This window comes from Semicossyphus pulcher, unplaced genomic scaffold, assembly GCF_022749685.1.
Source record: "Semicossyphus pulcher isolate SPU_LCO1_2020_fin unplaced genomic scaffold, fSemPul1.0.p SCAF_24, whole genome shotgun sequence".
Lineage (NCBI taxonomy): Eukaryota > Metazoa > Chordata > Actinopteri > Labriformes > Labridae > Semicossyphus > Semicossyphus pulcher.
Window position 1 is genome coordinate 8,125,952 of NW_027211698.1, and position 15,325 is coordinate 8,141,276.

A 15,325-nucleotide genomic window follows, 5' to 3' on the forward strand; every position below is an offset into this window, starting at 1 on the left:
TAGCTTAAACTAGCTTAAACAAAACAACAACTAGTCCACATGAAAAATCTTGAGTCTAGGGCAGCCCGAGTTAGTATTTAAAAAAATGTGTCTTCTAGTGACAAAACCTTGAAAATGATTAGCTTACCGTTTCCCTTAGCTCTTTCGAATGTTATCTTTTAGCTCTTTGTTTTGGTTTTAGGGCCTGAATCTGTAATGTTTTGATTCAGTGTCATGGCTCCTATCTGTGTCCTGTTTTCAGCCAAAAATGTTCTGATAAGTACGTACTTTTACTCTACCTGCCCATCACCGAACCACAGATAGAGAAAGTTAGCAACTAGCTGGTGAAGCTAGCTAGCTAAACAGCCGTGTATATCCCTCAGGAGTTTGTAAAGACCACACTGAGGCTGAAAGGAAAGTGAATATTACAGTAACAACATCCTGAGCTTGAGAGACTTAATGGAGAGAGCGCTGTGGAAATTAAATTTGTTACTCCTCTGTTCTAATGTCTCTCGAACAAAAGACGTGATTACCGTGGAACAACATGCTTAGAGACGGCTGGAAACACGATTAGCATTTAGCAAGACAACAGAGTCTAGAAGCGGCTTTGTTCTCTTTCCTTGTGCACAGGAATAGACTGTATGGCGTCTCTTTCAATCACCTGATGTCCAATATGTTTGTCCAGTAATCTCTTTACAGCATCTTCAGTGTGTTATATCTATATGAGATCTGACAGCCGCGGCTCTGGTGTATATTTGTCTCCTATCCACTGCTGTCACTTAAATTCAACTTGAGGCACTTGAAAACAGCCTTTTCGTGTAGCTGGTTTTCCTTCTTCGGATGTGAGAGAACTATTAAATACTGTATGTATTGTGTCCAAGATCCCAGCAGCCGGAGGGGGAGGGAAACAGATGAGAGATTAACTCGGGCTTTTCTGTAGTAATGGAGCCGCAGAGTGGGCACGGTGCCACGTGGAGATGGCGATGCCGGGCGGAGGATGCAAAGACCCGCCGTCCATGCTCTGTGCGGGATTAGGGCCGTAAGTGCAGGGGGTCTGTGCTGCTAATGGAGCTCATATGTTAGGGACAGAGGGCCTTGTGGTGAGTGGAGGGAGGAAGGATGTGGCGGAGGGGGTTTATGTGTGTGAGTTCACAAGGGCTTCAGTCATCGGAAATTAAGACGCAATTTAATTTCCCACCTTCACACAGAGAGCTGCTGTGCTCTTATCTGACTCAAACACATTGTCCCTGCTCTCTCTGTATGTTCATATTGGTGTCTAATATAGCATGCGTCCCTCGCTCTGGGAATTGTTTATGGTCTTCTAAGCTCTTTTTCTGTGGAGTAGAACAAATCAAAAAGCGAGTCATAGTTTAAAACCAGGGTCTTAACGGCCATCATGGATTACACTGGCTTCTTTTTAAGGTTTAACGACAGAAGCGAGACAAAAATTCAATTATATTTGCTCCATAAAGGTTCAATTAATGTCTGTCGTGGAGATTAGTAGAGGCTTATTAATCCTGATTTTTACTTCTTTGTAAGGGTCAAGTGCCAAAAAAATGAATCCTATGTTTCCCATAATGCAACAGAGTAGCGTCTTTCATCAGAGCCTAAATAACCCTGATTTATGACGGACATTAAACGAGCTTGGACGATAATTTGATTCATTTTAAATTAATCTGCAGTAATTTTAATAAACACTTAATTGTCAAAAGTCATTTTTTAATGCAAAAATTCCCACAAAAACCTCTGGTTTAGCTTCCTTTAATGTAAATATTTAGCTTATCTTAGCTTTCTAATATATAATCTGAACATCTTTTGGTTTGGACTATTTTTTTATTTTTATTTAATTAAGTCGTTTCATTCTAACGTAGCTGGCATCCGTCCCCTAGTGATGACGAAGCAGCGGTGTCGGGCAATGACGCTGCCTTGTTGATGTCTAATACTGGAGATAGTTGCGTCTTAAGTTGGTAACACCAGCAACCTCACGAAACACTTACAAGTTCAACAATGTATAAATCTGAAGCAATGCAGCGTGTTTCACTGCTTTAGCAAAGCGGTGAATGCTAACGCCGTTGCTAGCGTTACTGCTAGTACGTTCTTGGCGCAGCCTCCGAGTCCCGGTGGCTCGCAATGCTGCAGATGGGATCAGCCAAAAAATGCAGTTAACTGTTGTTACTGTAGGGATAAGACCACATCACCTTTAGAGGCAAATTATCAGACACCCTAATAAAGTCATGACCTTTATTTCTTTGCACCAAATAATGGAGAGTATTATCACTAAGAGTATCTATAAGTATCTGTGTCGATAAGCAGTATCGGTATCGATAAAATCCTAACGTTCCTAGTTGCAGCCCTATTTTTAATGTTACTTCATGTACAACATTTGACTTCCTCTACAAGCTTATATACTGAATTACTTCTCTATCAATATGTGCAATACACTAACTATGATTTTTGCTTGTTTCACAGGGAGAGAAGTCGGGACCGCCACAAGTCTCGGAGTAAAGACAGCCGCTCAGAAAAGTCTGTCACAATAAACACGCCGCCTGCAGAGCCGCTGCTGGGGGACTCGGCCGTTCGGGGTGAGCAGGTCCAGGTAGGAATGAACACCACCTTTAAACACTACACCATCCCTTTAACACAATCCTGTATCACCAAATCACCCGCCATTACTGAACAGCGTTTACTCCATGTTGCTTTATTGATGCTTCTACAGCAAGATAGAATAACACTGCTAGTCTGCAGTATCAGGGATTTAGAGCAAAGGAGATTTATAAAGTCACTAGTGAAAATGAGTCGGAATGATAATCAGCCCGGGCTGGGAGCGGCCATCTGGTATATGAGGGCAAAACCCGGAAGGGGCAGTCCACTTTCACTGAGGTGTGGGACGTCTTTTTGTTTGGATCTGTTCCTGAAAATATCAGCAACAGGACGTGTATCCAGGACGTTTCTTTTTATGTTATTACAACTTAGTTTTATCTCTTTTGTCAGAGCAAACACTGTACTCCACTGCAGGGAGTTAATAGAAGATATTCTATTGCAAGGTAGGGAGGTGTGTTCAGTGGCCCCCTGCCAAAATGGACCAGGCCGTGCGAAAACAGCAGCTTAGCAGTTTGTTACTGTCAGTCAAAAGTCAAACTGTAAATCAGAAATCATGCTGACGCTGATGTCAGCGAATGCACGCTCAAAATATGGATTATGTGATGGATTATTTGATAAAAGAGAGATATAAGGTAGGACAACGTTTTGACTCTATCAGTCATGTTTTCAACCTCAATAATAACTCCTTATTTGCTAAACATCAGCTAATGTATAGACATGAATCTACTAACACATTTTAATTCCGTAACACAGACAGCCGTGTGATTATGTTTCTTGGAGTCGGATAAAAGGCAGAACGGATAAAAGATCACATATCAGAGTGTCAGCTGGGCAGGTCGGCTGCAAGGTGGCATGTAGAGACGTGAAACTCCCGGTAGCACTTTAAGGAAACAAGAGTTGTTGGTCTGAAACACTCACAGGGACTGAAAATGAGTAATTGCCAATTTGTCAGCTCCACTTTTGGGTGGTATTGTTGAGCAAGAACACAAGATACGTTCTAACAATTCTTCCACAAAGGTCGACTAAAAGGCCAATAAATTTAAATAACCTGAAGTCATTTTGAATGATGTCCATGTCTAGCATGTGTTATTACTGCTGGAAACAGTGTTCGGTCATGTTGCGGTTAGCTGTGGGATTCTTTCTGAGTGCCTTGCTACTTGAGTTTAATTGCTGGTGTTGGAGACTGTAAGCACTCTGCTAATTTATGTTGATGCTACAGGTGATTTACGTAGTCTGTGGTATTCCCCGTGTTTGTTGGCACAGTTTAACAACATACAGGGCATCATCGTGTGGTTTGTATTGGATTTAAAGTACGACAATGGAAGCTTCTTTATTAGCATATTTTTCTTTAGTTTACTTGATCTGATGGTTCAGAGTCGCACAGCGTCCGTTATCTGATCAAAAACACTATCTAAATCTTACAGCTCATTATGAAGACTTGAGCCCGACCAATATGGGACTTGTGAGGCCGATATGATACTGATTTTGGAAGTGGTAAAATTCAACAGTTACTGATAATGCGGCCGATATAGTGATAGAGCCCGACCAGTAAGAGAATTTATGCGGCCGATATGAAACTAATATTAGAAGTGGGGAAATTCAACAGTTACTGATATGGGAGCCGATATAGTGATAGAGCCCGACCAATATGGGAATTTATGAGGCTGATAAGATACCGATATTAGAAGTGGTAAAATTCAACAGTTACTGATATTGTGGCCGATATATTGTTCGAGCCCGACTGATATGGGAATTTATGGACCGATACTGAGTACTGATTTTAGAGGTGGAAAAATTCAACAGTTTCTGATATGGCAGCCGATATAGTGATAGAGCCCGACCAATAAGAGAATTTATGAGGCCGATATGAAACTAATATTAGAAGTGGGGAAATTCAACAGTTACTGATATGGCAGCCGATATAGTGATAGAGCCCGACCAATAAGAGAATTTATGAGGCCGATATGAAACTAATATTAGAAGTGGGGAAATTCAACAGTTACTGATATGGCGGTCGATATAGTGATAGAGCCTGACCAATAAGAGAATTTATGAGGCCGATATGAAACTAATATTAGAAGTGGGGAAATTCAACAGTTACTGATATGGCAGCCGATATAGCTATAGAGCCCGACCGATATAGGAATTTATGAGGCTGATAAGATACCGATATTAGAAGTGCTAAAATTCAACAGTTACTGATATGATGGCCGATATATTGTTCGAGCCCATCCAATATGGGAATTTATGGACGGATACAATACTGATTTTAGAGGTGGAAAAATTCAACAGTTTCTGTTTTTTGCTGGAATGATAAAATTCATTTTTAATGTGGCTTGGGCACCCATACTATAAACAGTATAATCACAAATCTGAAAACATAGACGCTATAAGGATATAACTTCATAAATCGGCCCGATATCATTGGCCGGCTGATATATCTGTCAGGCTATAGTTGAGACAAGTCCAGATTTTCTGATAACTCAGAGGATGCTCTGATGAGCAGTTATCTGTCATCTGAAAGCGTGAAATGTGCCAGATTCTTCCTCCCGCTTGCTTTGAAAGCAGGAATTTCAACACTTGCTGCTGGCAGGAGTCAGATGCATCTCATGAAAACAGAGATGGAGATTTCAGCGCCCTGACAGCCTCAGCTTACCCAAGAATGACCTGCTCTTTTAGCCAAACAACTGTCTGGCACAGTGGCCTTCATCAAGTGATCGGTTTAACCCGCTGAAGGGAAAAGATGACAAAAACAAACAGTCACAGACGCTCCCAACGTTCACCAACATTTACTGACCTACTTGGCGCTCACTTTCCCTTGTGGCGAGACTCGTTAGCAGCGCTTGTGTATGTGTGACTGTGTTTTTGTCTGCATAGTGTGTCTAATTTTAACACATGACAGGATTTGCCACAGCAAAGCCATCCTTAGTATTTTGCTCTTCATGTCTTATTCATGCCGTGGCCTGCAGTGGTGCTGCTGACAGGGCGGGGAGTGTTTGGCTTTAGCTTGAGTAATCAGGGCCACCAAATCTACTGAGAGAGAGGCTCAGCACAAATCCATGTCTGTGTGTGCTTGGGCGCCTCGCATATGCTCTTGTTTGTGAATGTTTTGTGTCTGCGTGCGTCAGCCTCGTCTCGGAGTCTAACTGTGCAGCACTGCGCTCATTACTCCACTGCTGGGACTTAATCAGAGTCTTGGCTGACAGAGCAGCACATCGCTCCGGGCAGGGATGTCCTCACACTGAAGCACAAAAAAAAGTTTCTCATGGCTGTGATGCTGCACCACAGGAAAACACGACCGGAGATTCAAGATTAACACCACACAAGCCAGAGAATTGTTTGGAGGATTTGCCTTCTGTTGAAAGAGTGTGTTTGTGTGTGTAAACTTCTTATCTTGGCAGGAGGAATTCACAGGACGCAAGAGAGAAACCATACCAACTGTGAGCAACGTTTTAGGGAAAAGAATGACAATACGGGAAATAACATTGTTTTCTTTATTGCCCTCATGTTTGTTAACTAAATATGAAGCTTGCGCAAGCAGCTGGTTAGCTTAGCTTCGCATCAAAGTTGCAGAGGGAAACAAACTAACCGAGCCCAGGATATGATGATGACAAAGGAAATTTTTATAAGATCCTACCAAGCTAGATTTTTCCACCCACTTCCGGTCTTTATGCTAAGCTAGGCTAACCAGCGTCATATTTTGCATGCATGAAAGTAATAACAGATTCTGCAGTGGTATTTCAGTGCGTCTGATTATACCCGTCTCTTTATGTTACCTGAGATTGCCTTATAGGTCTGAACAGAACTGTGCAGCAGGTTGCTCCAATTTCAGAAGGCAGGCCAAAGCTCCGGGCTGTATGCTAATGTGTGAATGTGTCAGGTGGGAATGAGTAACATTTGTAGATGTTGACGGCAAGTACTCTGCTGTTTTTTGCTAGCTGGGTGTTTATGAAGGACAATATGAGTATAGCCTGGACTAAGGCTTCTATAGGTGGAGTGAGTAATTGGCTCAATTTAACCTGCTCTTATTGTTGCAAGAAACTCAATATTCGGCTGGATACTGAGAGGTGACTTGGAGCGGCTCAGGTCAATACAGCATGGTAGCTTTGCGGCTTAGGCGTGTGATGTGGAGAGGCATTGTACGAGGTGTCAAACAGCAGAAATGTGATATGTTTTAACCATAAAGCATTCTTTGAGAATTAGCACCTTCAAATGGAGCGAGAAAGCGGAGCTGGGTTTATTTTTACATTGTTTACATGCAGTTTAGATAAGAAAGCCTTGTGTTATACATTGGTGGATCAGTGAGATGAAGTCACCGATGTTTGACCTTGACTCCCCTTTGAATGCCTTTTGTTTCACTGGCCTGTTCTTTGGTTTATTTGTGCAGCGAGCCAGTTCTTTCTGGCAAGGAAAAAGTGAAAGACAGTTTGGCTCGAATACACTGAAACCTGTCTGATTTGAATGGCTGGCATGTGATTGCACAACACTTACAGCTGAGTTTTTGCTAGAAAAGTTTTGATACATATTTTTCCTCTTCTATACCGATAATTCCTAGACTTGAGTATCAGCCAATACTGAGTATTCCTCAGATACTAGCTGGATTTTTTATTTCTATAATTTAAAGGTAGAAATAAAACAAATAAAATATGGTATTGTAACGATGCATTGACTGGCATAAATGCTGGTACCCCAAACTTCATTTTAGGCAGTATCAAAGGTCATTACCGATACTTGTACCAATACTGATACTGATACTAGTTCCAATACTGGTAGTGATACTAGTACCAGTACTGGTACCTATACTACTACCAATACTGGTACTGTTACTTGTACCAATACTGGTACTGATACATGTACCGATACTGGTACCGATACTGGTACCGATACTAGTACCAATACTGGTACTAATCCTTGTACCAATACTGGTACTGATACATGTACCGATAGTGGTACAGATACTTGTACCGATACTTGCACAAACACTGGTACCCATACTGGTACTGATACTAGTAACAATACTGGTACCGATACTACTACCAATATTGGTACTGATGCTTGTACCAATACTGGTACCGATCCTAGCACCAATACTGGTACTGATACATGTACCGATACTGGTACAGATACTTATGCCAATACTAGTACCAATACTGGTACTGATACTTGTACCGATACTGGTACCGATACTGAAATCGCTATTGATACTGGTATCGGTATCAGAACAACCCTAGTTTTTGTTATGTGCCTTCTTCTTCTATCCAAATTTGGCCGTCTTTCTTGTATCATTGTGTATGACAGACAGCATGCTGATGCCTTTTCCAATCACACTTCAGTTGTAACATACAAGCAGACTTAAAGAAAACCATTGTCGTACTATCACTCTACTGTCTTCCAAATATAAGAGAATACTGCACAAGCCAGTTCTCTGAAGTTGGAGAGTATCTTAACACCCCTCAACCTCCTGCTGTTTAACCTTCCTCTCACTCTCCTCAAAGCTCGATTCATTTATCCTAATTAAACCCAGCTGCTTTATGATCTCAGCTGTTCACCAACTCTACCACTCTTGGCATTCTATGGGAAACCACCGCGCAGGTAGCTCCGCCGGCCCCAGACTCAGTAAGGCGCATACGCAGCCATGTCGGGCTGTTGGAAGAGACTCGGCACTTGCGTTCTTGTTGGGATCTCTTCCCTGTGGTGAGTGCTTCCTGGCTCAGTCTCCTGTGAGACAGAATCCCTGCGGAGCTTCGCGGTTATCCCGCCGCTTTGAGTCTGTGCCTGTGCTTGTTGTAGGCTGCAAGCCACCGCCAGGCTGCAAGCTCTGTGGGTGGGCGAAGACAGAGAGAGAAAGTGAGATACTCTTAACACTTTTACACAGCGGATTTGGAGAAGGTGTCTCTTGGGGTTTTTGTTTTTTTTAGAGAGAAGGATGGGGACATGCAACAAATTGACTCAAACAGAGGCCACTGCGGCTCTCATTGAAAAAGTCACTTAGGGAGAACTTTGTGGTTAAAGACTCAAAGGTAAAGGCCGGCACAAAGAACGAAATTTCCATGGTTTATGACTTCCAACGAGTATTTTATGGTAATTAATGGTGCTGCCTGATATCCTAAGATCCACCTAGTCCACCTTAGCGCTTAACTGCTAGTTAAGCTGTGTTCAGTTAGCTTGTAAGCTTTGTCCCAATAAGGACAAAACAATCCCTAAAGTTTGTGTAGTTGATCATTTTTTAACTAAACAATTTTCTAAAACAGCTGGGCTTTGTAGTTTTTAGCAGGAGATACTCAAACAGGAAGAAAGCGTGATCCTTCTACAGGGTCTATTTTCCGCTGCGGATTTATACATGTTTAAAGTACTAGTGAGTATTTGTAGCAGCAGGGAGTCAAAATAAACTATGGTATGTTGCTTTGATTGAACAGGTTCTGTCTTACCTTCACACGCACACACATGCAGCACTGCCAGCGGCAGCACGGACACACCACAGTGCTCACTGGGTCAGAAGCAATGGACAGAGAGTGGTGCTGAGGCAAGAGATGAGCGGAGAGTGAGGAAGAGAACGAGAGAGGATGCCTGGAGGGGGAGATGCACAAAAGGGAGGAAGTAGGAAGGAGAGAGAGAGTAAGGAGGAGGAGTGAAGGATGACACCATATCTGTGTGTTATTTTGTTTACTCTCCGTGTTTATTTATTGCACTCCTGCACTTCTCTTTCCACGTTCCTCTTCCTCTCCATCCATGCTCATCCGTCCCTGCCTCGGTCAGGACGTCCCATGTGATCATCTCATCGTCCTCTCTCCCCTCACTCCGCGCTCCATAAAGCCCCGTACATTATGTGGCAAGTGAGCGCACAGTCACATACAATGCCCTCCCGAGGCATGATTGGAGAGATTTCTATATAAAGACGGATAAAGCGGGGCTGGGCTCGAATCAGGAGAGAGTCAGGGAGGTCATAGACACACACACACACACACACACACACACACACACACACAATCGGAGATGAAGCAGGAAGGAGGGAAGCAGTGGGAGAGCGCAGAGGCGATGTTTGCGCGAGCAGGACCCAGCTAAAGTTTGGCGATCGAGGATTTCGGGATGCAGTCGCCGGTGATGGAGGCGGGAGAGGAGGTGCTGCGGGTGCTGGAGGTTTGCGAGGCTGTAGAGGAGAAAAAGGAAGTGATTGTCACCACCATAGAAGAAGACTCTATCACTAACTCTCCTCCGGTCGCCAGCTCTGGAGCGGGGACTAAACCGAGCCAGGTAAGACAGAGACGTCCAACGGGATTTGAGAAGAGTCCTGTATAACTGCGGTTCCAAGGTGGACACACTCCTGCTGAGACATGTTTTGGAGTGACTGTACAGTGTGTAATTTTCTATGCTAAGGCCCAGGTTTATGCATCAGTTCTCCCTCTGACACTGAAGTTACACTAGATTCTGAATGGCTAAATTAGAAGCTCTGTATTCCTTGTGAAGAATCCAACTAATTCATACTGCAATTTACTTCCTCACCAAGTGCTGCGCAGCTGTCAGCCTCCCATTGTCCCGCAGTCTCTCCTCTATCCTTCGAATTAGTCAGGGGATCTTTAAGTGCTTCCATCCTTGTCCTGACAAGTCGTCGGCAGCCTCGCACGCTGTCCACAGTTTGTACAAAGCTGGTTTTTAATAGTTGGGAAGAGCTCTTTGGGAATGCATGTTGCTATATTATACACACACACACACCTTGCCTCCCAGGAGTGAGTAGAGTGCACTTGTTCCTGCGCTGAGCGAGGGGCTTTGTTTGCAGCCCACTTATAGCAGAACAACAGAAAACAGGCTTTTAGTGGACATCTGATTTATCGAGGGAGACAATAGCTGTTATTTATACTGAGGTGGAGAAAGAGAGCAGAAAATACTCTGGTGAAAGCTTTGTAAATGCACGCTGGCTGACTTTGCATGCAAGGGCAGGTAGCCAGTGTGCTAAATATACTTGAGTACACATGCAAACATGCACTTAGTTTTGTCTGAGCATCTTTTGCTGTGATATCAGACTCATCATTTCTTTATTGCTCTGTTTTTAAGCTTTTAAAAAGAGCAAAGAAACACCTTAATCACACGTTTGGGTCTAACCAAACCGCTCTTGAAATGCGTTTAAAACCACTGTGCTCTATGGTTTTTACATATGCCTTTTTTGTTTATGGGTGCAATGGAGAAAGTGGTTTCCCGTTCATGTGGATGCTTTTGTTCACTTGCTAAGAATTTGCATTGAAGATTGATACCACTCTCGTGTCTGTAAGCTAAACATGAAGCTAGACCCAGGAGACAATTAGCCTAGCTTAGCATAAAAACAAGAAGTAGTCTTAGTTTACTAAGTAGCAAGTTGAAACCAAGAGATGCGCAAGTAGTGAGTTTACCTTACAGTGCATGTTTTTATTTATTATGTCTTTACACTTTACACTAACACAGTAAGATGCTAGACCTGGGAGACAGCTTAGCTTAGCATGAATACTAGAAGTAGTCGTACTGTACTAATTGACAAGTTGTAGTCAATAAATGTAGGACAAGTACACAAGCTAAGGAGGTGCTGATAGACCTTTTTGATGTAGCATGTCTTTGCACTTAGTAAGATGCTAGACCTGGGAGGCACTTAGCTTAGCTTAGCATTAAGACCAGAAGTAGTCTCACTGTACTTACTGCCAAGTTGTAGTCAGTAGACTAAGGACGCATACACAAGCTAAGGAGGTGTGGATAAACCTTATATTTTTCATGTCTTTACACTTAATAAGATGTTAGATGTGGGAGACAGTTAGCTTAGCATAAAGACTAGAAATAGCCGTACTGTACTTATCGCCAAGTTGTAGTCAGTAGATGTAGGACACGTACACAAGCTTAGGATGTGCAGATAATCTTTTTTTATTTATCATGTCTTTACCCTAGGTAAATTGCAAGACTTGGAAGACAGTTACCTTAGCTTAGCATAAAGATTAAAAGTAGTCTTAGTTTACTTACTGCCAAGTTGTAGTCAATAGATGTAGGACGCTTACACAAGCTTAGGAAGTGCTGATAGACCCTTTTTATTGATCTGCTTTAGACTTAGTAAGATGTTAGAACAAGGAGACAGTTAGCTTAGCTTAGCATAAAGACAAGAAGTAGCATTAGTGTCTTACATAACCAGTTGTAGTTGACATGCTGATTATTGAGCTTAAGAAGCTGATTTGCCTTTTTTTCAACTTGGGACATTGTTAAGCTAGCTATTTCCTGCATGCTACCAGTTTTTATGCTAGGCGGGGCTAACTGCAGTTATTACATGCGCGTGGTGGTTTGGTTCTTTTTTAAACATTCCTCCATCATCGCAACTCTTTTCTTCTTCCTTCTTTTCTCTCGTTCAGTGGTTAACACGAGAACACGTCATATCGAATGTTTCCGTTTGCTGTGTAGTTCCTCTGGAACGCTTCAGCTCCTCCCTGAGCAGAGGCACTGCTTGTAAAACCTTGTCTCGGTTGAATAAATCACTGCAGACGGAGAACAAGAGTAGACCTGACAGGTGTTTAGTTGCAGTGTGTACATCCGTGACGCATGTGCAGTTTCTAGCGGAGCATTTCACATGTTGTCGTAATCATCTCTGGCCCTTGAACTGCCCCTGCCCTTACTTTCCCTCCCTCTCTGGATCAATCCCTCTTCTCCTTTAATTGGCTCTCTTGTTATTGGACACTTCTGTCGCCCTCTTTCTTTTTTCCCCCCCTTTGTTCCCTCTCTCTCTTTGCTGTTCCTCTCTGTTTCACCCACTTTCATGTGATGAATGGGACTGGGCCTCCTGCAAGGCTGCTGGTACTGAACCAGATCAGCCTGTGGTGATCGGTTAATCCCATGAGCAAATGTGGGTCAATAGTCCCTATTTTTAGTCTTGTAGGCAGAGGGAAAGTCAAGGTACAGTAGTAAGAGCCAGCAACAACAATGTGCTAAATGTGATTAGCATTGAGCCAGAGTTAGTGTTACATGCAGAGGGCTTGTTGATACATCAAACTGAGCATAGACATGAAGCGTAATTAAATCAACATTTTTGCTTTATTGGAAACATAAGGTTCTACTGATTTACTTTTTGATGTTATTAAACGGAGCTTGTTGAATATGAGAGCTAAGTTAATATCTTTGGGATTTGGATTGTTGGTTTGACACAAGCTATAGCCTTGATACAATTAGCCTAGCATAGCAGAAGACTGGAAACACCTACCTTCAAAGTCCAGTTGTAAAGAAATCGTCCATACAGCATTTAAAGGTCATGTCAAAATTACATGTTAAGGTTTAAAGGGTTTCGTGCGGGACTATTTCTTGGCCCAGGCGTAGTGACTTTTAGCGTCATTGCTTGCTGCCTGACAGCCTCATGGTGTTGATACTTTAGGGGAGGGGAGTAAGTTTATATATTATATATGTGATGTTATTTAGAGGCACTTAGATTTAACGTGACAGACTTGCCTCTTTTTTCCAGTCTTTTATGCTAACTATTTATGCTAAGCTAGGCTAACCTTCTCCTGTATCCGTCTCCCTGCAGCCTTGAATTTAGTTCCTAATCTAAGTAGGGTTCTGGATACACAGATATACAAATGATTTCTACAAACAGTATGAAATATTATCCGTCTGATTTGGTTTGCAATAATTATTACAATATTTTTTTCTATGAATTAAGCCATCAAAATTATCTTAATAAATTGTTTGAAGTCTGTAGAATGTCATGTCAATCTGATTGGTTCATTCTGGCATTCAAAGGTCTGTTATTTCTCAATAAGGTCTGTTATTTCTCAATAACAGACCTTTGGAGTTCAATTAGACGATGGGTGCTGCTTTTTGGAATACAAGCTTTTGGATGTTGTAACAGAACACCACGGAGGTCTCTTGAGGTTCATTCCTTTTCTATAATAAGGTTCTGCAGTTCACATTCCATCCAGATGTGCTGTTATTTCTCAATAACATACCGTTGTTATGAAGGGATATAGGGTTATATGCTATATTGTTATATGCTAGGGATGTGGCTCTAATTACACAATCCGGTACTGTACTTGCATAGTGCTTTTCTAGTCCGACCACTCAAAGCCCTTTCACATTACATGTCACATTCACCCATTCACACACTCATTCATCACAAGTTCCAAGAGGCCCAGGCGATATCTAAACATACTTTCCAAAAAGCCGATATTCAGTTTATCATAATATATCAGTCTTCTCTGTCTGGAACAATGTTGCGCATGTTGTCAAAACTCTGACAGTTCAGGAGTCATGGAGTGGTGTGTGACTCAGGGGTAAAAAACACGGGCGATGAGTGTTGATGAGTGTAAGCATGAGAAGCCGTGATTCATGTCTCCCCTGGGTGTTCTCAAGGTGCGCCGTGGTTGGAGACACTCTATTGATTTACTTTCTCTCACACACACACACACATGGAGCATGCTTGTCTCTTCTCCAGCTAGACGGTGGCCAGACAGGATTAAGACGAGAATCTGTCAACAGTTAAGCGGGAAAGATAGACTCTGCTCGACTCCACATGGACCAGATGTACCATATTTACTCATTCAGACGCCAGAATATCTCCAGCGCTGCTAAGCTATGCTAGTCGTCGTCCCTCATGACTTGTGGATCTCCCTGTAACCGAGGCTTGAGGCTCGCTTTTGTCAAGCAGTTATCTCTGCTAATACCAAAAGAAAATAATGAGGTTTGCTTACTTTTGTTTTCTGTGGGGGATAATTGCCTCATGTGGGTAATAAGCCTGTTGCATAAGTCTGTGTGGAGAGGATGAGGGCCTCAATCGTCCGCCTCTCATTATTAATGAAGTGGCTTTCACCATTCTGTTTCAAAAACAATCCCAGCTGAGATTGACTGCACTGATACATGTATCATTTCATCATTTTGCTTGTGCGGGTGTGTTTGTTGAGTTATGTTATTACACTTTTTACATAGGAAATACTGATAAAACATAACTTATGTAAAGGAGCATAAATTAGAACCACTAGTAGTCAAGTGCTGCAGATTAAAGCCCACTAATGTGGACATTTAAGCAACAAGTTATGTCCTATTATTGACTCAAGACTAGTGTGTGTTTAAACATTCAACATTTAGACAGATGCAAAATACTGTTGCGGTTTCAGGCAAGCTAACTTTAGATATTTGAAACTATTGTGTCTATCAGGTAAGTGGAATATCGATACGGCAATATATCGTAGAGATAGACCGATATGGTTTTTTAAGGGCCGATACCGATACCAATTATTAGTAGTCAAGGAGGCAGATAAAAGATATTTGGAGCCGATATTCATTTGCAGTAAAAGTGAAAATATTAGCGTCAAAATTTTGAATAATACAAACTCCTTAACTTTGTTTAAATGCCTTTAAGCATATGTTTATTAAACAAACAAACAAAAAGCGCAGGGAGTTCACAGGGTCAGCAGCATCTCTTATAAAGTTAACTGAAAATTTAAATAAATAAATAAATAACTTCCTGAAGTTTTATAAAGTAAATAAAACAAAGTTAAATAAAATTTGCAAAGAAATGAACTTTTTCTCCTCTCCGCCGTGTGTGTGAGCACTCTGCACTCTTATCGGCTGTCGGATTAGAAAAAAAAAAAAAAAAAGGCCGATGCCGATATTCGGCATTTTGACGCATATCGGCATCGGCCGATAATCGGTCTATCCCTAATGTATTGTCATCCTGACTAGTACAATACATTTATTGGTAGGCTGGCGCCAAATATCGATATTTTAATTTACAAATTTAAAATTCTCTTAACAGATT

The 15,325-nt window shown here is 42.0% G+C and overlaps 1 protein-coding gene across 1 annotated transcript in view; it reads left to right on the forward strand.

The window, feature by feature from the left end:
• The window catches only part of LOC138603747 (vang-like protein 1), a 57,986-nt gene that overhangs the window by 22,216 nt on the left and 20,445 nt on the right, over positions 1-15,325 (forward strand). The window contains exon 3 of the mRNA XM_069675645.1: positions 2,449-2,575. Coding sequence (XP_069531746.1) covers positions 2,449-2,575 — 127 coding nt within the window. The remainder of the gene's footprint in view (positions 1-2,448; positions 2,576-15,325) is intronic.